General features: G+C 38.9%; 1 protein-coding gene and 2 pseudogenes across 1 annotated transcript in view; 2 read left to right on the plus strand and 1 right to left on the minus strand.

Annotated features, from left to right (window-relative positions):
- The window catches only part of FRY (FRY microtubule binding protein), a 344,446-nt gene that overhangs the window by 279,558 nt on the left and 43,485 nt on the right, over nt 1-21,403 (plus strand). Inside the window, 2 exon segments of the mRNA XM_049778737.1 lie at nt 9,734-9,808; nt 14,181-14,351. Coding sequence (XP_049634694.1) covers nt 9,734-9,808; nt 14,181-14,351 — 246 coding nt within the window.
- Nucleotides 12,421-12,516, plus strand: LOC126016832 (uncharacterized; annotated as a pseudogene).
- Nucleotides 12,557-13,373, minus strand: LOC126016383 (60S ribosomal protein L7-like; annotated as a pseudogene).

Genomic DNA, 21,403 nt, shown 5'->3' on the forward strand with positions numbered 1-21,403 from the left:
ATTTGAATTTGTGTGGCACTATTGTGAATGGGGTTTGTTTTCTTAATGTCCAATCTTCTTCCTTATTACTATTGGTGTATAGAAAGGCCATTGATTTTTGTGTGTTAATTTTGTAGCCTGCCACCTTGCTATATGAGTCTATTGTTTCTAGAAGGTTTTTCATAGAGACTTTAGGGTTTTCTAGGTAGAGTATCATGTCATCTGCACATAGCGAGAGTTTGACTTCTTCCTTTCTTATCTGGATTCCCTTGATATCTTTTTCTTGCCTAATCGCTATAGCGAGTACTTCCAGTGCTATGTTGAATAGGAGTGGTAAGAGAGGACAGCCTTGTCTTGAGCCAGAATTTAGAGGAAAGGCTTTTCAGTTTTCTCCATTGAGGACAATATTTGCCTCTGGCTTGTGGTAGATGGCCTTAACTATATTGAGAATGGTTCCTTCCATTCCCATCTTGTTGAGAGTTTTGATCAAGAATGCGTGTTGTACCTTATCAAATGCTTTCTCTGCATCTATTGATATGATCATTGTGATTTCTATTTTTCTTGTTATTGATGTTGTGTATTATGTTGATCAGATTTACGGATGTTAAACCAGCCTTGCATTCCTGGGATAAAACCTACTTGGTCGTATTGCATGATCTTTTTAATGTGGAATTAAATCCTCTTTGCCAGGATTTTGTTGAGGATCTTTACATCTGTATTCATCAGCGATATTGGTTCTGTAAGTTTTCTTTTTGGTAGCATCTCTGTCTGGCTTAGGTATCAAGGTTATGTTGATTTTCATAAAAGCTATTTGGAAGTGTTCCTATTTGTTCGATTTCATGAAAGAGGTCTTGCCAGGATGGGGTAGAAGTTCTCTTGAAGGTTTGAAAGAGATTCATTAGTAAATGTGGGCCTGGACTTTTGTTTTGGGGCAGACATTTGATTACTGTTTAATTTCCTCAGTAGTGACTGGGTGTGTTTAGATATGCTACATCCTCTTCATTCAACCGTGGAAGATTATAAGAGTCCAAGAATTTATCCATTTCTCCAGGTTTTCATTTTTAGTGGCATAGAATTTCTCAAAGTAGTTTCTGATTACACCCTTTGGATATCTACCATATCACTAGTGATCTCTCCCTTTTTCATTCCTAATATCAAGTTTCTCTCTCTCTCTCTTTCTTTGTTAATTTTGCCAGTGGTCTATCAATCTTGTTTATTTTTTCAAAGAACCAACTTCTGCTTTCGTTGATCTTTTGAATTGTTTTTCAGGTTTCCACTTCATTGATTCTGCTCTCAGCTTTGTTATTTCCTTCTGTCTATTTTTGAGTCCATTTGTTGAGTACCTTCTAATTCTATGAGCTGCATCATTAAGCCTATTCAGGTATGCCCCTTCTTTCCTGATGTGTGCCTTGCAAAGCTATAAATTATCCTCTCAGTACCCGCTTTTGCTGTGCTTCATAGAGTTCTGATAGTTTGTGTCTCCACTGTCATTTGTTTCTAGGAAGGTTTTGATTTCCTCTTTGATTTCATCTCGGACAGACTGGTTATTCAGTATTAGGCTTGTTTAACTTCCAGATATTTAAAGTTTTTCTTCTGTGTCCCTTTGGAATTCACAAATAATTTCAGGGCCTTGTGGATAGCGAAGGTAGCCCTGCAAATTTCTATCCTCTTGATATTATGGAGGTATGTTTTATGTGCCAGCATGTAGTCTATCCTGGAGAATGTCCCACGTACATTAGAGAAGAATGTGTATCCGGGCTTCGGGGGTGGTGGAGTGTCCTGTATATATCTAACTAGGCCCTTTCTTCCATTTATCTTTTCAGGTCTAGTATATTCTTGTTGGGTTTCAGTCTAGTTGACCTGTCAAGTGTTGACAATGCTGTGTTGAGGTCTTCCAACAATTATTGTGTTGTTATTGATATTATTTTTCAGATTTGTCAACAATTGTATTAAATATTTTGCTGGCCCCTCATCTCGGCTGCATATATGTTTAGGAGATTGCTTTCTTCTGCTTTACGTATCCCTTGATTAATACAAAATGTCCATCTTTGTCCTTTACACTTTCCTAAGTATAAAGTTTGCATCATCTGATATTAGTCATGGCCACTCCAGCTTTTTTATGGGTGTTGTTTGCTTGGATGAGTTTCCTCCAGCCTTTTTTTTTTTTTTTTTTTTTTTTTTTTTTTTGAGTCTATGTTTGTTCTGACTATTCAGGTACATTTCTTGTAGGCAGCAGAAGGTTGGATTGAGTTTTTGATCCATTTAGCCACTCTGTGTCTCTTAACCTGGTGCATTTAGTCCATTGACATTGAGAGAAAGAATTGTCCTGGGAATTAGTGACATCTTTATATTGAAGTTTGGTGTGGTCTTTTGGTTAGTCTTGTCTTAACGTAGGCCCGTCAGTTTTTCTTTTAGAATGGTTTTGAGTCTGTAAAAGTTTCTGAGCTGTTGTTTGTCTGTGAAGCTATGTATTGTTCCTTCAAACCTGAAAATGAGTTTTGCTGGGTGCAGTATTCTAGGCGAAGCGTTTATTTCATTGAGTTTTGTCACTATGTCCCACCACTGCCTTCTGGCCTTGAGTGTTTCTTGGTGACAGGTCTGCAGTAAATCTCAAGGATGTTCCCTTGAATGTAATTTCTCTTTTTGATCTTGCTGATTTCAGAATTCTGTTTCTATCTGTGGATTCATCATTGTGACTAGAATGTGTCCTTGTGGTGTTTTTTCTGGAGTCTCTTTTAGTTGGTACTCTTCGGGCATGCAGGATTGATCGCATGTATCTTTACCTCTGGTAGTTTGTCTTTAATGATGTTCTTGACTGTTGATTTTTCTGGAGATTTTCTTCCTGGATCTCTGGGACTCCAATGATTCTTAACTTGTTTCTGTTGAGCTTATCATAGACTTCTATTTTCATCTGTTCCCATTCTTTGAGTAATTTTTCCATTATTTAATCATTTGCTTTCAGGCTTTTTTCCAGTTTCTTCTGCTGTATAGAATTGTTATTCATCTCTCCAAATGAATTTCAAAAGTGTCTGATCCACTTCTTTGAAGAATGTCATGGGTATCTTTAGAGGGATGACATTAAATCTGTATAATGCCTTGGGGAGTATTGACATTTTGATGATGTTAATCCTGCCAATCCATGAGCAGGGTATGTGTTTCCATTTCCGTGTGTCCTCTCTTATTTCTTGGAGCAGAGTTTTATAGTTTTCTTTGTATAGGTCCTTCACATATTTAGTCAAGTTGATTCCAAGATATTTGAGTTTGTGTGGTACTATTGTGAATGGGGTTGTTTTCTTAATGTCCATTTCTTCTTTATTACTGTTGGTGTATAGAAAGGCCATTGATTTTCATTTGGAACAATAAACACCCTCGAATAGCTAAAGCAATCATTGGGAAAAAGAATATGGGAGGAATTACTTTTCCCAACTTTAAACTGTACTACAAAGCAACAGTTATCAAAACAGCATGGTATTGGAATAAGGATAGGTCCTCAGATCAGTGGAATAGGCTTGAATACTCAGAAAATGTTCCCCAGAGATACAACCATCTAATTTTTGATAAAGGAGCAGGAAATCCTAAATGGAGCAGGGAAAGCCTCTTCAACAAGTGGTTGGGCACAATTGGATAGCCACTTGCAAAAAATTAAACTTAGACCCCAGCTAACATCATGTACAAAGGTAAAATCCAAATGGATTAAAGACCTCGATATCAGCCCCAAAACCATAAGATATATAGAACAGCACATAGGCAAAACACTACAGGACATTACAGGCATCTTCAAGGAGGAAACTGCACTCTCCAAGCAAGTGAAAGCAGAGATTAACAGATGGGAATATATTAAGCTGAGAAGCTTCTGCACCTCAAAGGAAATAGTGCCCAGGATACAAGAGCCACCCACTGAGTGGGAGAAACTATTCACCCAATACCCATCAGATAAGGGGCTAATCTCCAAAATATACAAGGCACTGACAGAACTTTACAAGAAGAAAACATCTAACCCCATCAAAAAATGGGGAGAAGAAATGAACAGACACTTTGACAAAGAAGAAATACGCATGGCCAAAAGACACATGAAAAAATGTTCCACATCACTAATCATCAGGGAGATGCAAATCAAAACAACGATGAGATACCACCTCACACCCCAGAGAATGGCACACATCACAAAGAATGAGAATAAACAGTGTTGGCGGGGATGTGGAGAGAAAGGAACTCTTATCCACTGCTGGTGGGAATGCTGTCTAGTTCAACCTTTATGGAAAGCGATATGGAGATTCCTCCAAAAACTGGAAATCGAGCTCCCATACGATCCAGCTATACCACTCCTAGGAATATACCCTAGGAAACACAAAAATACAATACAAAAACCCCTTCCTTACACCTATATTCATTGCAGCTCTATTTACCATAGCAAGACTCTGGAAACAACCAAGATGCCCTTCAACAGATGAATGGCTAAAGAAACTGTGGTACATATACACAATGGAATATTATGCAGCTGTCAGGAGAGATGAAGTCATGAAATTTTCCTATACATGGATGTACATGGAATCTATTATGCTGAGTGAAATAAGTCAGAGAGAGAGAGAAAACGCAGAATGGTCTCACTCATCTATGGGTTTTAAGAAAAATGAAAGACACCCTTGTAATAATAATTTTCAGACACAAAAGAGAAAAGAGCTGGAAGTTCCAGCTCACCTCAGGAAGCTCACCACAAAGAGTGATGAGTTTAGTTAGAGAAATAACTACATTTTGAACTGTCCTAATATTGAGAATGTATGAGGGAAATGTAGAGCCTGTTTAGGGTACAGGCGGGGGTTGGGTGGGGAGGAGGGTGATTTGGGACTTGGGTGATGGGAATGTTGCACTGGTGATGGGTGGTGTTCCTTTTATGACTGAAACCCAAACACAATCATGTATGTAATCAAGGTGTTTAAATAAAAAAAAAATTTAAAAAAAAAAAAAAAAAAAAAAAAGAATTGTTATTCATCTCATCTTCCAGTGTACTAATTCTATCCTCAGCTGCTGTTAACCCATGGGGAAGCTCAACCATGTTTTTCTTCAATTCATCTACTGAGTTTTTCAGACCTGTTATTTGACCTGAAATTTCAGTTTGGAGTTTTCTGATTTCTATCTTCATATTCTCTTGATTCTTATTAGTGTTCTCTTCTATACTTTCTTTTAGTTCTTTGAACATCTTCCATATTGTGACTCTAAACTCTAATCTGAGAGACTGACTAGTTGGTTGGTCATGTTCAAGTCATCCGGGTTGCCATCATCATTCTCTATTCTGGCGCTGGCCTGCATTGTTTCCCCATTGTCACACTTGTATTGTCGTTTTTCTACGTGTTGTGGTTGTATTCATTGGCTAAATGATATGCACGCCCGCGGAGCAGCCGTGCTCCTCTGGCTCCACCCTTTCCGGGTTTGTAGACTCACGTCCAGGGAAGGCTCCAGGGGAGGCGAGCCGTCAGCAGATGAGCCACACACAGAATGAAATCAGGCCGAAAATGGAGCACAGCATAGAAGACAGGCAGATAGGGATGCTGGCATCTGAGTTCCAGCAGAGTTCAGCCCCCTTAATGTATTTTTACCTCAAAGAGCGTACAGTATTGGGCAAATCAGAGTATTGACGCTATTGAACTATCAAGGAAAATCCTTTATTATTCAGGGCTTTTTGGTTGGCATATGACCTTAAGTGGAAAAGGAACTTATTCTCACATATTGGAATTGAGTGCAATTGGATTCCAATCCATAAAATGAGGAACTCTGTTCTTAAATGTACTTTCTCCTCACGGACCCACATTGCATTATCAAAGCCAGAACACTATTTTCCTCTCTGCTAATTTTATTCCCAGGAAAACTCTTCCTTCTGACCTCTGGAAGCTCCAGAGTTTTCTGGTCTTTAGCTCTAATAAGTTCATAAGCACAGAGATCTCCCCTGGTAAAGGTATTACTTCAAGGTATGAGAAAAGCAGAGGCCTACCATTCCCAAAAGTTTAAAAAAAAAAAAAAGCAGCAAAATGGGGGCTAATGCTAATGTCCCTAGTTCAAATTTTGGCACTACAGATGGTCTTGGAACACAGACAGAGTCAGAAATAAGACCTGAAAATCAACAAGTGTGGTCCAGTACATACCTCCAACCCCAAAATAGGGACTCTATTGTTATAGGAAATTAGAGTATCTCTCTAGGCAAGGAAAAGCCTTGTGTGTGCCCCAGGGATCATCATCCCTCTCATGAGCCAGGGAAAAGGAACTTGGAAATAGAGCCTGCTGAAACACAGGTGGTATTCAGTAAATGTTCACTGACTTGTTAAACAAAGGAATCACTATTTTCATGGGATGTTAGTGGGGGTTGAGAAAGAGAAGAAAAAATTATAGTACGGTTTGATCCCTGGCATCCCATATGGTTCCTCAAGCCAAGAGCGATTTCTGAGCATCAATGGGTGTGGCCAATAAAGCCAAAAAAAAAAGGAAAAAGTGTAATCCAACTTTAAAGTTACTCTATGTTGATTTCTTTGTGGGACTGTGAAATGATTTGTTAAAACATAAAGAATTTCTGAGTGAATCTTTGCTGCCTTTCATATAATGATCATCCTATGAAAATATATCATATTGACTATCTCTTTTAAATTTTGGAAAGAAGGGGACCAGAGAAATAGTACATTGGATATGGCAGTTGCCTTGAGCACAGTTGCCCCAAGTTCAATTCCCAGCATTCCAAATGAGCCCTGAGCATAGAGCCAGGAGAAAGCCTTGAGCATCGCTGGGTATGGACCAAAAATTAAAATTTTAAGGACAAAAACAAAATAAAATTTTTAATTGGAAGGATGAATGTAATGAACTAAGTTATATTTAAAAGTATATTTAAAAACACATAATAATGAAATATTAAATGTCTAATGGAAATAGAAACTGAGAACTGTCTTCAGTAGAAAGCTTCCAATGTGGGATTGGAGATAGGTGGGAATAGTGCTGACGGAAACATTGGGCCAGTGGAGGAGGGAAGCAAATACTCTGGTGCTGGAGCACTGTATACATACAACACTATAATTAATAGTATTGTAAATGACAGCATCTAAAATAAAATTGTTAAATAATTAATTTTAAAATAAGAAAATCTAGGTGGCTGGAGAGATAGCATGGAGGTAGGGTGTTTGCCTTGCATGCAGACGGACTGTGGTTTGAATCTTGGCATCCCATATGGTCCCCCAAGCCTGCCAGGAGTGATTTCTGAGCGTAGAGCCAGAAATAACCCCTGAACACTGCTGGGTATGACTCAAAAAGAACAAACAAAAATAAAAAAGAAAATCTAGAGCTAGGTTATAGTATAATTATAGTTATAGTAATTAATATACCTCTCAGCCATCTGACCTAAACATATTTCTGGGCATCTATTTCCCCACGGCTTCACTAGGTGCAGCCTTTGAAGTCCCTTCAAGCATCATCAACTATGCTAGATGTCTCCAGCACTGCAAGGTCCAAAAAAACATCACATTCTAGGGCCCTTGCATTATACTCACAGCCCAGTGAGCTGAGAACTAGGCCTCTTGAGCACCATTTGGGATGCCATATAAAGAAAAAAAATCTAGGGCCTGGAAAAATGGCAATAGTAAGTAGGGCTTTTGCCTTGCATGTGACTAACCTGGATCTGATCTTTGGCATCCTATGTGATTTCCAAGCCTTCCAGGAGCAATTTCTGTGTACAGAAGTAACTCCCGAGTGCCATAGGGTGTGGTCAAAAGCAAACACACACTCAAACATGCATGCACAAGCACATACACATCCCAAGAAAATCTATGTTCGATGCTGACATTCCTAGATATCCCCACAAACACTTTATCAGATTAAAAGAGAAATAGCACAGGCCAAAGTGATAGTACAGGTGCTTGGGTAAGGCACTTGCCTTGCACATAGATGAACTGGGCTCAGTCCTTGCCACTCCAACTGGTTCCTGAGTCCACCAAGAGTGATCCCTGAGCACAAAGCCAGGAATAAGCCTGAACACCACCAAGTGTGGCCCAAAAAATTTTTTAAAGAGAAAAAATTACTTGAAAGAAATTATCCAAGTTTCCTGAAAAACAGTTCTAAAAAGCAGGAACCTTTCTTCTTTTTGTGGGGAAAAGGGCATAGCCAGTGGTGCTCAGGGTTTACTCCTGGCTCTGAGTTCAAGACTCATTCCTGGTGGGGTTCATGGGATCATGTGTAGTGCTAGGGATTAAACCAAGTCCATTTCATTTGAGTGTTCTTTTCCTATTGTACTATCCATCCTATCTTCAGGAATATATTTCAGATACTGGTTACTTTTATTTTCTTGGGTTTTGGGTCACACCTGGCAGCACTCAGGGATTACTCCTGGCTCTAGGCTCAGAAATTGCTCCTGGCAGGCTCGGGGGACCATATGGGATGCCGGGATTCAAACCACCATCTTTCTGCATGCAAGGCCTTACCTCTATGCTATTTCTCCGGCCACCAGGTTACTTTTTTTTAACTCATATTCATCAGTAATTCTGAGACTTCATATGGTGAATGTAGTGCTCATTGAAGAATCAACAGTTAAAGGGTTGAAAAATAAGATCTATGAATAAAAGTTTTAAAATCTGTTTAACTTTATAAAGAATAAATTGAGAGAAATTTATATTCAAATAACTGAAGTGTTAATTCTACAGAAAATAAAATTATTCTCCCATTCGAGTAAAATGTTTTATTTTAAATTTTAAATTAAAGATTTAAAATGTTTTTTAATTTCATAATATATTTAGTGTAAGTATTATAAAACTTTGCTAGCACTAGTATATATGAAGCGATTATGGGAAGAGTATGGATACTATCTAAAACTTAAGGACTGATACCTCAGTCCTTTATCTTGGGTAAGTAAATTAGAACTATACAATAGAAAAATAATGAGCCCCTGGGCCAGAGTAATAGTGCAGTGAGTGAGGCACTTGTCTTGCAAGCAGCTGACCCATGTTTGAATCCCAGCTTCCCAAATGGTACCCCCAAGTACTGCCAGTAGTAATTTCTGAAAGCAGACTCAGGAGTAACCCGAATATCTCTGGGTATGGCCCCAAACAACAACAATATAATTAATATCCTTTAAAACGTTATATTGGTCTAACTTTAAAAGAAAAAAAATAAATAAAATTAAAGTTAATGGGGTTGGAGTGTAGTACAGTGGATAGTGTCTTGTCTTGCATGCAGACAACCTGTATTTGATCCCTTGCATCCCATAGTTTCCTCTGAGCCCAGGCAGGAATGATTCCTGAACTCAGAGCCAGGAGTAAACCCTGAGAATGTGCCCAAAATAAAAACATAATAGATAAATAAAATTAATTTTGATTATATTTCCAGAACCTCCTCTATCTAAAGTTTGGTTTCAGCATAACATTAATATTTTACAACTATTAGTAAGATGTTCTACATCCTTTTCATACTAAGTTTATTGTCTATTTTATTTGTTTTTGTTTTTCTGTTTTTTGGGGTGTTTTTTTTGTTGTTGTTGTTTTTGGGCCACAACCAGTAGCACTCAGGGGTTACTCCTGGCTCTGTGCTCAGAAATCGCTCCTAGCAGGCACAGGGAACCATATGGGATGCTGGGATTCAAACCACTGTTGGCCCTGGGTCTGCCGCTTGCAAGGCAAACACCCTACCGCTGCGCTATCTCTCCAGCCCCCTATGGTCTATTTTAGATCTTCAGTTCTCACAGAACACCATCACTAAAATCTTTCTCTCTCTTTCTTTTTTTTTTTTACAGAAAAGGACAAAAGAGAAGTTGGTGCATGTTCTCTCCCTATGTGGCCAAGAAGTAGGACTAAGTAAAAATCCATCAGTAAGTTCTACCACGTGTCCCATTCATTTTCTTATTGTGTTATATTTTACTTTGGTTCATATAATATAGAAGACTAACTCTGAATTAAAGATATGATATCCAACATCTGGATTAAATCAGCTTTGGTATAGATTTAAATTTTTTCCATGATTTTTAATTCTCTTACTCCAGAAAAAATGTTTTGTTGGATAATTGTTCAGTTTAGTTTGTCTATAAATATACATTCCTTTTTAATTGCTTTTCATATTTAAATTCTTTTTTATTATTTTTTTTACCACGCCCTCCTCCTGTATTCTTACTTTCTACTCTCTTACAGCCTACATGTGTGTTTGAGTGGTGTGGGTGCAGATACACCTTCTTGTTAGGTATAATCAGACTCTTGGAACATGTACCTCTGCAGATGACATGATTATTCCTGTTATGTACAACAAAGCTAATAATATAATATGGTTTTTGCTTTGGGGCCAAAGCAGTAATACATCAAGTAGGGCTTTTTTCTTGTATGCAGCTGACCTGGGTTTGATCCCTGGCACCCCATCTGGTCCGTTGAGCACTGAGGGTAAGATATGTAAGATTTTTGCACACACACACCATCCCATCTGGTCCTCCACATGTTTTAAGAGTGGTTACTGAATTCAGGACCAGAAGTAAGCCCTGATACAGCTGGATGTGACCCACAAAATGTGCATTGGGCTTTAAAGCAAGTGAAAAATTAAAACATAAGAAGTTAGCTTCTGATGGGGAAAAAAGAAATAGAAAGGAACTTACCTTGCATGCAACCAACCCAAGTTCATTCTCTGTCATTTAATCTGATCCCTTGAGCTCTACCAGAGTCATCCCTGAGCTAACCCAACAAGAGAAGTTAATTTATGAAGCTTTTAGCAAATTTAGCAAAGTCATATGGCTTCTGTGTTAGTATACAGTAGCAAAAGCAATTTTTTAAATGTCAGGGTCTGATTTTATCAGTTACCTTTCTTTCATCTTATATCACCCCATCTATATTATTAACTAAAAACAAAATCACCAATAATTTCCCAAATAGACAATTCAAGAAGTTTCTCTGTGGAGTTCATCTTAAAATTTCAAAATATATCTCATGCCATTTCTGAACAATTGAAATATTAGTAGATCATAGTACTTGATCAAATGCAAATTGATATTTCCTATAAGCTGGCAATGTGTCCCAGCCAGCTAAACTTGACTTCTGGGACTGGAGAGAGAGTCCAGAAAGTAAGGTGCTTGTCTTGTATGTGGCCAATAAAGGGTCCATCCCCGATACCCTCTTCTGAGCCCCCCAAGAGTGATCTCTGAACACAGAGCCAAGAGTAAGCCCTTAGCACTGCCAGATGTAGCCTTCACACAAAAATACAAAACAAACAAAAAACTTGATCTCTTCTGATCTCTCCTTAGTATTATTAATCAGTGGGTTTGTTGCTATCCCTATGATGCCATTTGAGTTCAAAGGAACTACAGTGAGTAGCAGACAGTCTCACAGCCCATGGTTGAAAAAAGCAATAGCACTTTTCCTCTCCAATGCAAATGTCAGTAAGAGCCATTTCTCATTGCGTCTGGCACTCTTTCCTTCCAAACTACAGTCTGCTTCTGTCCTAAAGCACTAGAAGCTAGAAATGCTGTCTGCAGTATTTCCAAAACAGATGAGAGAAGTAGAACTAACAGAAAAGGGAGCCTTCTTCAGGGGCCGGGCAGTGGTGCTGAAGGTAAGGTGCCTGCCTTGCCTGCGCTAGCCTTGGACGGACCGCGGTTCGATCCCCCGGTGTCCCATATGGTCCCCCAAGCCAGGAGCAACTTCTGAGCACATAGCCAGGAGTAACCCCTGAGTGTTACCGGGTATGGCCCAAACCCCCCCCCCCAAAAAAAGAAAAGAAAAGGAAAGGGAGCCTTCAATCATGAAATCAGAATGCCCAATTCTCATCTTTCATTGGCCATTTGATTATTTCTCAAAGATTTTTATTGCCAATGTTCACTTGTATTGCTATACAAACTGTGCCATGTACCAATTTATGAGACTATAGAGCAAATTGTATGGTTATTCTTAAACACAGAAAAGAAATCCATTTGCCATTTATATTTGTGAAACAATTTAAAATTTTTATAAATCATTTGCCAACTTTTCAAGGAGGATTTCGATGTTCTGGCAAAAGAGCTAGTTTTATTTGATGTTTATTATTCCTACAAGATTCTGTTAAAGCAGGCCAATGAAAAGAACCTAAAGATAAAAGTTAATTTAAAAATATTAGCATAATTAGGAGACCAAGAAGATGACTCAAAGAGCTGAAGCACATGCTTTGCATGCTAGAACTCAGGTTTCATTCCTAGCACTGAATGGTAGCCTAAAACCCACCAGGAGTGATTGATTCTGAGGCTTAAATAATGATGAGATATTTGGGTTTTAGAGTGTGACCCAAATAGAAAAAAAAATCATAAAATAGAGTAAACAGCTGGGGCAATATCACTATGGTTAGGATGATTGCCTTGCACACGGCCGACCCAGGTTCAATCCCCAGCACCCCAAATGTTCCTCCGAGCCTTTCAGGTGTGTAGAGCCAGGAGTAAACCATGAGTACTGCCAAAACTGCCAAAAACAAAACAAAATTGCTTCTCAGCCTTTTGGCTAAGATCAAGTGTAGTACCCAAAACAAAACAAAAAACGTAATGCATTATCTTTTTTTTCCAATTTGAAAACAATTGTTTATTAACTGGCCATATTACAAAAATATGATAGGCAAATTAGTTCATAACATCTCTAATCAGTCAGTTGATCTGGTCTTCCCTGTTGCCAGCATCTCCATCTTCTACAAAAGGGGTGGTTTTTTCCTTCATCTCATTCAAGGAGAAGATAAGTTAAAGGGCCAAAGAAACTTGTTTGCCTCTTTGAAGCATTTTTCCAACATGAATAGATCCCATGAGTCAGGTCTTCCATACATACAAAAATTACCAAAAAAAATTACCAAAAATTCTTACAATCAGTGAACTATCTGTTAGGACAATTAATTTCTTGAGGATTCTGCCATGACCATACTTATAGATCAATTCATTTACTGACTTCAGTTTTGGGTACCCGCATACCATAGGGGTCCACAATCATCAACATTTTAACTGAAGCCTTGTTGAACTTAACAAAGATATAATTGAAGATCTGGAGAAGGTGAAGAAGTTGAAGCACCTTTAGGATCTTAGGCTCACACCTTGATACCTCATCCTGATGACAAAAGCCAGTTTAGATTTGGCAGGAAAGTAAAAGTTACCAGTTTTTCTCACTCTCCTAGCCATATGAATTTCTGTCCTGTCATCTGTCTATACTCCTTATGATAATGACTAGCTTTTTTGTAGATCAGTTTCCTTCTTGCCTTTCAAAGCACCTTTTGGATAACTTCTTAGTGTGCTTAATTTTCAACTCTGTAAAATTCTTTTGCTTTTTCTTCAAGATTTCTGCCACATCAGACAGCTTCTTTTACTTCTTGGGTTGCTGCTGCTGGCTTAGTAGGAACCTTCTGTTTTCTTCTTTTATGTGACCGCCATGGTTCCAGTTGAAAAAGAAGGACATTAATATTTTACAAAAAAATTATTTAATTTGGTTTGGTATATGTTATCAAGATGGAATAGTTAAATTATAAGCATGGGTACTGAGTTACTCTTTTATTTAAATAAACAAGTGTGATTTTGTTTCCTATTCTTTATCAGCTCTTGATTTATCTATACAAGAATTAAATCTTTTGCCTTCACTGAATAATATTCTACAAAATCATACCTTGAATTTGGAAGTTCTTATAGTATTTTGTGATGAGTGTGTGTGTGTGTGTGTGTGTGTGTGTTGTGTGTGTGTGAGAGAGAGAGAGAGAGAGGGGGGGGGGAGAAAGAGGGAGAGAGAACCACAATGGAACAGCCAGGAAATTTTCTTCTGTTTTTAAACGGACTGAAGTTAGAAATTGTACAGTTCCCATCCTCTCTCTCTCTCTCTCTCTCTCTCTCTCTCTCTCTCTCTCTCTCTCTCTCTCTCTCTCTGTCTCCCCCTCTCTCTCTCTCTGTCTCCCCCTCTCTCTCTCTCTGTCTCCCCCCCCCTCTCTCTCTCTCACACACACACACACACACACACAGGTATGAACCAGTCTTTGGTAAGAGGCAGTAATTTGATTGCTACATATTTTCCTAGTATGTGAACTTGCATCTTTGCGATGAGGCTCATCAGAAGGCACCTGTCCAACATAAATAATAAAAGAACATTCTAAAAATACCCACTTGAGGAATTAGGTGTGTACTAGAAATAATAATGTTAGGAGAGCCAATTAGTTTTTCAGAGCACAAACAACCAAAGGAAGAACCGTTTCTCAGGAAAGGACTTTTGCTTTTGTAGGTGATTTTTTCATCGTGTGGGGATTTGGATCTGCTTGAGCACCAGACCAGCTTGGTGTCTTCTGAGGACGGCACCAGAGAGCAGGAGAACATGGATGACACAAACAGTGAACAGCAGTTTCGAGTATTTAGAGACTTTGATTTCCTAGATGTGGAGCTGGAAGATGGCGAGGTACAGTATACTCTCTGTAAAAAAATTAATTCAGTCAGTCTTCTTCTTAACTTAAAATCATTTCATTTTAACTTACTAATGAATGAGTTTCTATACCAGAGTCCTTAATTGAAAAGCTGTAAACTTTATTTTGAGTCAACTTATTCAAAGCAGAGTACCTTAACTTGGGTAAAAGTTACCACACCCTTCCTGTCTGAATCCAAGCCACAGCTGCCAAGTTATTTCTAAATGGCAAAAAGCTGCCTGTAATGACCACACAAAGCCTCAGTGTGTAATCTAAAGGTGAGCTTAAGAGGAGGAAAAAAGTCACTTAAAAAAATCAATCTCTGAGTCTTATTCACTGGGGTAAAATGTTATGCATTTAGTTATTTTAAATATGAGATTGCTCTAATTTAATTACTTCAAAGCTTGCCTGCTAGCATAAGTTGGGAACCCGAAAGTTCCGACATCTCTGGGTCAGTTTGATGAAATCCTTAGAACTTGATACCAGACTCAACACACAGGAGTGTTTTACTTTGCTTCAGGTCGTAGCTAGCAATCCCCACACCTGGAACAATTGACTTCAAGTCTCAACTGGCAAAGATGGATTCATTTGTTTTGAATAATAACATGGTAATAAGATGCTCTCAGTGATGACTCATGTTTTGAGAAACTGGCATTAGAAGCGAGCAGCATTTTTTTTTTACAGTACCTTAGGGGCACATTCCAGCAAAGAGAATTCTGTCTTGCCTTGTCAGTTGAAACACTCAATGAACACAAAATGTCTGGTTCAGAATCGAGCTTGTGGTATCATCTTGGTTCACCACTTCACCTTAGGGCTACCTGTGTTTCCCAGACAAAAGGTCTTTGCTAATCACCGTTAAAGTGCAAGCCCCAGTGCAAGACGTCTTATATCCCTGAGAAGTGTATGAAACTCCTAAGACAACTATGTCCTTGTAGAAAATAGTATTTCAAGAAGCTGCTAGTTTTTTCTAAAAGGAAAGCTTTGCTCACCTTTTGGCTAATCCTGAGAGAATCCCAAAAGTTATCAGCCATTTTTTTTTCTTTCTGGCCCACTGACAACCTTGGATGTTCTACACCAGCAGAAGAGAAGCTCGCCCTCAGAAAAAAAAATATTTTCTTTACAAGTACTTTCCCTGGAAAACAAGCATAGTAGACTCCTTAAAGAGAATAGAGCACTGGAGCCAGAGAGATAACATGGGGGTAGGGTGTTTGCCTTGCATGCAGAAGGACAGTGGTTTGAATCCTGGTATCCCATATCCTGCCGGCAGTAATTTCTGAGCAGAGCCAAGAGTAACCTTTGAGCACTGCTGGGTGTGACCCAAAAACTTCAGCAGATTTTGCCTTGCATGTGGCCAATCTGGTATCCTATATGTATGGTCTCAAGAGCACTATCAGAGTAATTCCTGAGTGCAAAGACAGGAGTATCTACTAAGTATCATCAGGTGTGACTCACAACTAAAAAATAAATTAAAAGTCAAGTGGCAGCTCTTTTCACTTGAAATTGTTCTTGAAACTGGTTTTTAAAAAAAAAAAAGTGCAGTTTTCCAATGCTTCTTCATAATTATTGTGAAGGAAATTGCGCACTAAATAGAGTGAGGATTGGTTTTATTTATTTTATTGAAACCATTGTGAATCTACGGAGTCCTTCATAGTTAAATTTCAGATACACAGTAAGTCAGGGCCATTCCTACCACAGTGTCAACTCCTTCCACCAATAAACCCAGAGTGCATCCTATACCACACTCTTTGCCCCCTGGACCTACCAGTTTAAAAATCCTATTTAAGTTTAGATTGAAAGTTTAGGTCCCTTGACTCTATTGTCATTGACTTTGACTTGAATATTTAGTTTTATCCCTTATTTTTCCCCACAATGCATCTGAGATCACTCTGGCCCCTGGCCCTCAGCGCTTTCTTCTTGTTTTATTGAAAAATGCAGAAATATGTGCTAAAACAAAGTGATCTGATGTCCCAAGGTTCTATGAAAAAAGTGGGAACCCTATTTAAAGAAATTAAAACAAAAAAAGGGGATGTGTTATAGCAGGGTCTTGGTTTTGTTTTGTTCTTTGCATAGGAACAGCAAAAAATGGGCAAAATAGAAGGAAAAACCTTTGGCCTAAAATAGGGAGACCTGCCATCAGACCAGCTACAGGGCCTCAAGACATACTAAATAGTCTAACCTTAAAGTCTTTCTTTGTGGTCCCAGTAAAAGTTCTTCTCGATCATGGTTGTAGCAATGAGGTTTCTGTAGTTAGAGATCCTGGTTTTTGTACAGATCCTATGTCAAAGCCAGGGTGACATAGAGTGTCTCCTGGTTTCATCTCACTATTAGGTATCAACAAAGGAGAACATGCCCTGAAAGGCAAGTTGTTGTTGTAAACCAAATCTTCAGGGTATCATGAGCCCACTGTGGAGCAAGTTTGGTGCCAGGGTAGCATTAGGGCCTTCCCTGGTAGAAGTCTCGATTCCTGGTGCTGGTGCAGAAAAAACTATGCTGGTTCCATAGATGGCATCCAAGGTTTAGGGGTGAATGGGCCAGTGTCTGATCTTCTGAAGCCTAAGCCAAGCCACTATGACAAATGTTCAGGGTGTAAGTCCCCAATGCAATATAAAATTTATGTGTCCATATCCCTATTAGATAAGAACTTGTTTGCACACATAAGATTTCCTCCATTTTAATGTGCCTATGCAAAAGGGAACAATGCCACATTATACTATTGGTGCATCTGGGGTAAAAATAACAAGCTAAACAATCCCGATAACTTGATTCTAACATGAACTCAGAAGCCAAGAGAAAACTTATCCACTAGAATTTTGTACTAAACAGATTCAAAATAAAAAGGAATGGGGAAAACAATAAGAATAAAATAAGAATAAAAGACAATAAGAATTATACCTATGAAGGAAATGCATCTAAAGAAATATACAAAAGAGATATACATATCCCCTTTAAATCTTTTGAAATAGTCAGGCGGAGGGGGCATAAAATTCAGAGCACAGCCTTAGCCTGTGATATGGTCTTGTGGTTTTATGAAAAATGGCTCTCAGCAGTCACAGATCAGGAAATGTCCTCAAGATAGGGGTTTCTCAAAAACCAAATCTGGTAGCGAACAACAGTCCACAGCAAAGGGAGATGAGAGAAAGGGAGCCATTGAGAGTAAATCAACAGCAGTGGCAGTGGCAGCTTCTTTTGGGGCTGAGACAAGGCAGGCTCGCCTTTTCGCTTTGGGAGCGGTTGGGATGGGGGGAAACATTCTGGTTCCTAAGGAATTAAGGACTGAGAGTAAAAAGCATTAAAGGAGAGAAATAATAGATGAGATGAGAGAGTGAAGGTCTAGAAAAGGATTTGTAAAGTGGTAAGTGGGGGAGGGGAATGAGGGGTTAGATATAACAGGGAGAAGGACAACATACAACATATACATTATGTATATTACAAATGGACATTAGACAGACATTGAGGTGGCCAGAACATACACTCATGTGCACACATAGACAGACACTGAGGATCTATCCATGGGTTGTAGTTGAAAAGCTGACCCAGGTGGAATGGGTCAGAATGCTTATAAAATATAAAACCAGCTAGTTAGATATAAAGGTTTCTATTTCCTAGGCAAATCATCATTGATGAGGGTAAACTGTAATGAAGAAAGGTTTCCTGGGTTAGATTGTGTATAGAGCATCCGTTTAAAAAAATATATATATATATATCTTTATTTATATATATATCTTTATTTATATATATCTTTATTTATATATATATCTTTATTTAAGCACCATGATTACAAACATGTTTGTAGTTGAGTTTCAGTCATAAAAAGGATACCCCCCTTCACAAGTGCAACATTTCCACCACCAATGCCCCTATCTCTCTCCTCCCCCACCCCCTGCCTGTATTCGAGACAGGCATTCTACTTCACTCTCTTATTAACATTGTCATGATAGTTGTTAGTGTAGTTATTTCTCTAACTGCACCCACCACTCTTTGTGGTGATCTTCATATTGTGAACCAGTTCTTCCAGCCCTCATCTCTATTGTCTCTGGGTATTATTACAATAGTGTCCTTTAAAAAAAAATCTATAGATGAGTGAGGTTATTATGTGTCTATCTCTCTCCCTCTGATTTATTTCACTCAGCATAATAGTTTCCATGTCCATCCCTGTATAGGAAAATTTAATTACTTCATCTCTCCTGAGGGCTGCATAGTATTCCATTGTGTATATATACCACAATTTCTCTAGTCATTCATCTGTTGAAGGGTATCTTGGTTGTTTCCAGGTTATGGCTATTATAAATAGCACTGCAATAAATATATTGTGCAGAAGGCACATTATATTGCATTTTTGTGTTCCTAGGGTATATCCCTAAGAGTTGTATAGCTGGATCATATAGGAGGTATAAAGCATTCTTAAAAGGAATCATAATTTTCAAGTCTAGAAAACTAAGCAATATGGTAATGAGCATTGTGTTAGAGTAGTCTACACCATGAAGTATGCTCTGGAGGGTCTTGAGAGTCTAGGTTCCTTTCCTGAAAGCAAACTGAAATCTTGAGCATGGTATAATAGTAAGCTACCTAAAATTAAAAATAAATTGTAATAGTATACTCAATGAATGAGCTCTGTAGCAGGAATTTATGACATGCAATTACACATTCCATTGTTATCTGTGGACATAAACATTAGATTATATTAACAGGCATAATCAAGTAGAAAATAAATAGATTATCTGGGGCCGGGCGGTGGCGCTGGAGATAAGGTGCCTGCCTTACCTGCGCTAGCCTAGGAGACGGACCGCGGTTCGATCCCCCGGCGTCCCATATGGTCCCCCAAGCCAGGAGCGACTTCTGAGCGCATAGCTAGGAGTAACCCCTGAGCGTCACCGGGTGTGGCCCAAAAACCAAAAAAAAAAAAAAAAGAAAATAAATAGATTAGAATTTTTGTCAAGATATAATCTTAATGAGCACTATTCTGAATATAGCATTTCATTGTATAACTATGGCAATCAACCTATACCCTAAGTACCACTGAAGACAAAAAATATCAAGGAGCTATTATAAACATAATATTAAGACATTAAAACTTCTTATAGTGAGCACTGTAATGGGAGTCCATGGCTTCCAAATGCATTCAGCACCTGTTTCTGTGGTTAGACACATTAAAACATTATTATATATCTCTATAAATAGCAGTTGATTGGACACCTGCTCAATCTAAACAGCTGTATCCGTTGTTGAAGTTCTCTTTGAATTATAGAAGAGAAAAATAAGCTTTAGAATTTCTCTTCTTACACTCAGCTCCTTCTCTTTTCCTAGAGTGAGGATTGTTTTAAAAGTCTAAAGCAAATTACAACTATTTTCAATACTTTTGAACCGTCTATAAGCTTGAACTATTATGGAATGCTGAAGCCTAAAGATTAATACCTTCATCTAGATAATTGCCTGAATTATACATTTTCACTAAATACTTTCCAAGTCAATTTGATAGAATATCTATAAAATTTCCTCCGGAACTTTTCAGAATCTTTCAAAGAAAACTATGTTTTTGCCATTTCTTGCATGTCAGTGATAAAGAGAGTGTGTTCACAGACACTTTTATCTTAGTGAGCAGGATCAGCTGATGCCACTTTATAAAAAAAATTTTTATAAGTAGATGTCCCTCACTTATTTTTCCATGATAGTTAACAGGGTTTTTTTTTTCACAAATTAATATTTAGGTATTCAAAACTATGTATTGAGGAAGCAAAAGTACTATAGACAACCAAAGTTATCCCTGAAATAGAAAGTTATTTCAGAAATTATGTCTATGGGGGCCGGAGCAATAGCGCAGCAGTAGGGCATTTGCCTTGCATGCGGCTGATCCAGGATGGACTTTGATTTGATCCCCAGCTTCCTATATGGTCCCCCAAGCCAGGAGCAATTTCTGAGCAGGCCAAAAACCAAAAAAGGAAGGAAGGAAGGAAGGAAGGAAGGAAGGAAGGAAGGAAGGAAGGAAGGAAGGAAGGAAGGAAGGAAGGGAGGGAGGGAGGGAGGGAGGGAGGGAGGGAGGGAGGGAGGGAGGGAGGGAGGGAAGGAAGGAAGGAAGGAAAGGAGGGAGGGAAAGAAAGGAGGGAGGGAAGGAGGGAGGGAAAGAAAGGAGGGAGGGAAGGAGGGAGGGAAGGGAGGAAAGGAAGGAAGGAAGGAAGGAAGGAAGGAAGGAAGGAAGGAAGGAAGGAAGGAAGGAGGAAAGGAGGGAGGGAAAGAAAGGAGGGAGGGAAGGAGAGAAGGAAGGAAGGGAGGAAGGGAGGAAAGGAAGGAAGGGAGGGAGGAAGGAAGGAAGGGAGGGAGGGAGGGAGGAAGGAAGGAAGGAAGGAAGGAAGGGAGGAAGGGAGGGAGGGAGGAAGGAAGGAAGGAAGGAAGGAAGGAAGGAAGGAAGGAAGGAAGGAAGGTAGGAAAGAGGGAGGGAAAGAAAGGAGGGAGGGAAGGAGGGAGGGAAAGAAAGGAGGGAGGGAAGGAGAGAAGGAAGGAAGGGAGGAAGGGAAGGAAGGAAGGAAGGAGGGAGGAAGGAAGGGAGGAAGGAAGGAAGGAAGGAAGGAAGGAAGGAAGGAAGGAAGGACGTGAGGGAGGGAGGGAGGGCGGAAGGGAGGAAGGAAGGAAGTAAGGAAGGAAGGAAGGAAGGAAGGAAGGAAGGAAGGAAGGAAGGAAGGAAGGAAGGAAGGAAGGGAGGAAGGAAGGAAGGAAGGAAGGAAGGAATTCTGTTTATGATTATTCACCACTGAGAAGTTTGTGATTTTTGGTGTTTGATTTTTATTTGTAGAATTTATATATTTTTACCTTTTTACAAGATTTTCAACTACTAAAGTATATGTTGTCAGCACTGTTGGTTGGTGTTATGTTAAAACTAAAGACAAATAAGCTTGTTATCTTTTAAATAATCATTTTAAATAGACCTTTTATTTGTTTTTCTGCCCATTCAATCTGCTACCCAGGAACTTCAGGTAAGATGATGCAACTTTTCATTCAAGTTATGCTAGTAGATGTTTTGCAGATCGATGCAGATTTATAACAAAGTCGTTGCTTC

The sequence above is a fragment of the Suncus etruscus genome, chromosome 8 (assembly GCF_024139225.1).
Source record: "Suncus etruscus isolate mSunEtr1 chromosome 8, mSunEtr1.pri.cur, whole genome shotgun sequence".
Lineage (NCBI taxonomy): Eukaryota > Metazoa > Chordata > Mammalia > Eulipotyphla > Soricidae > Suncus > Suncus etruscus.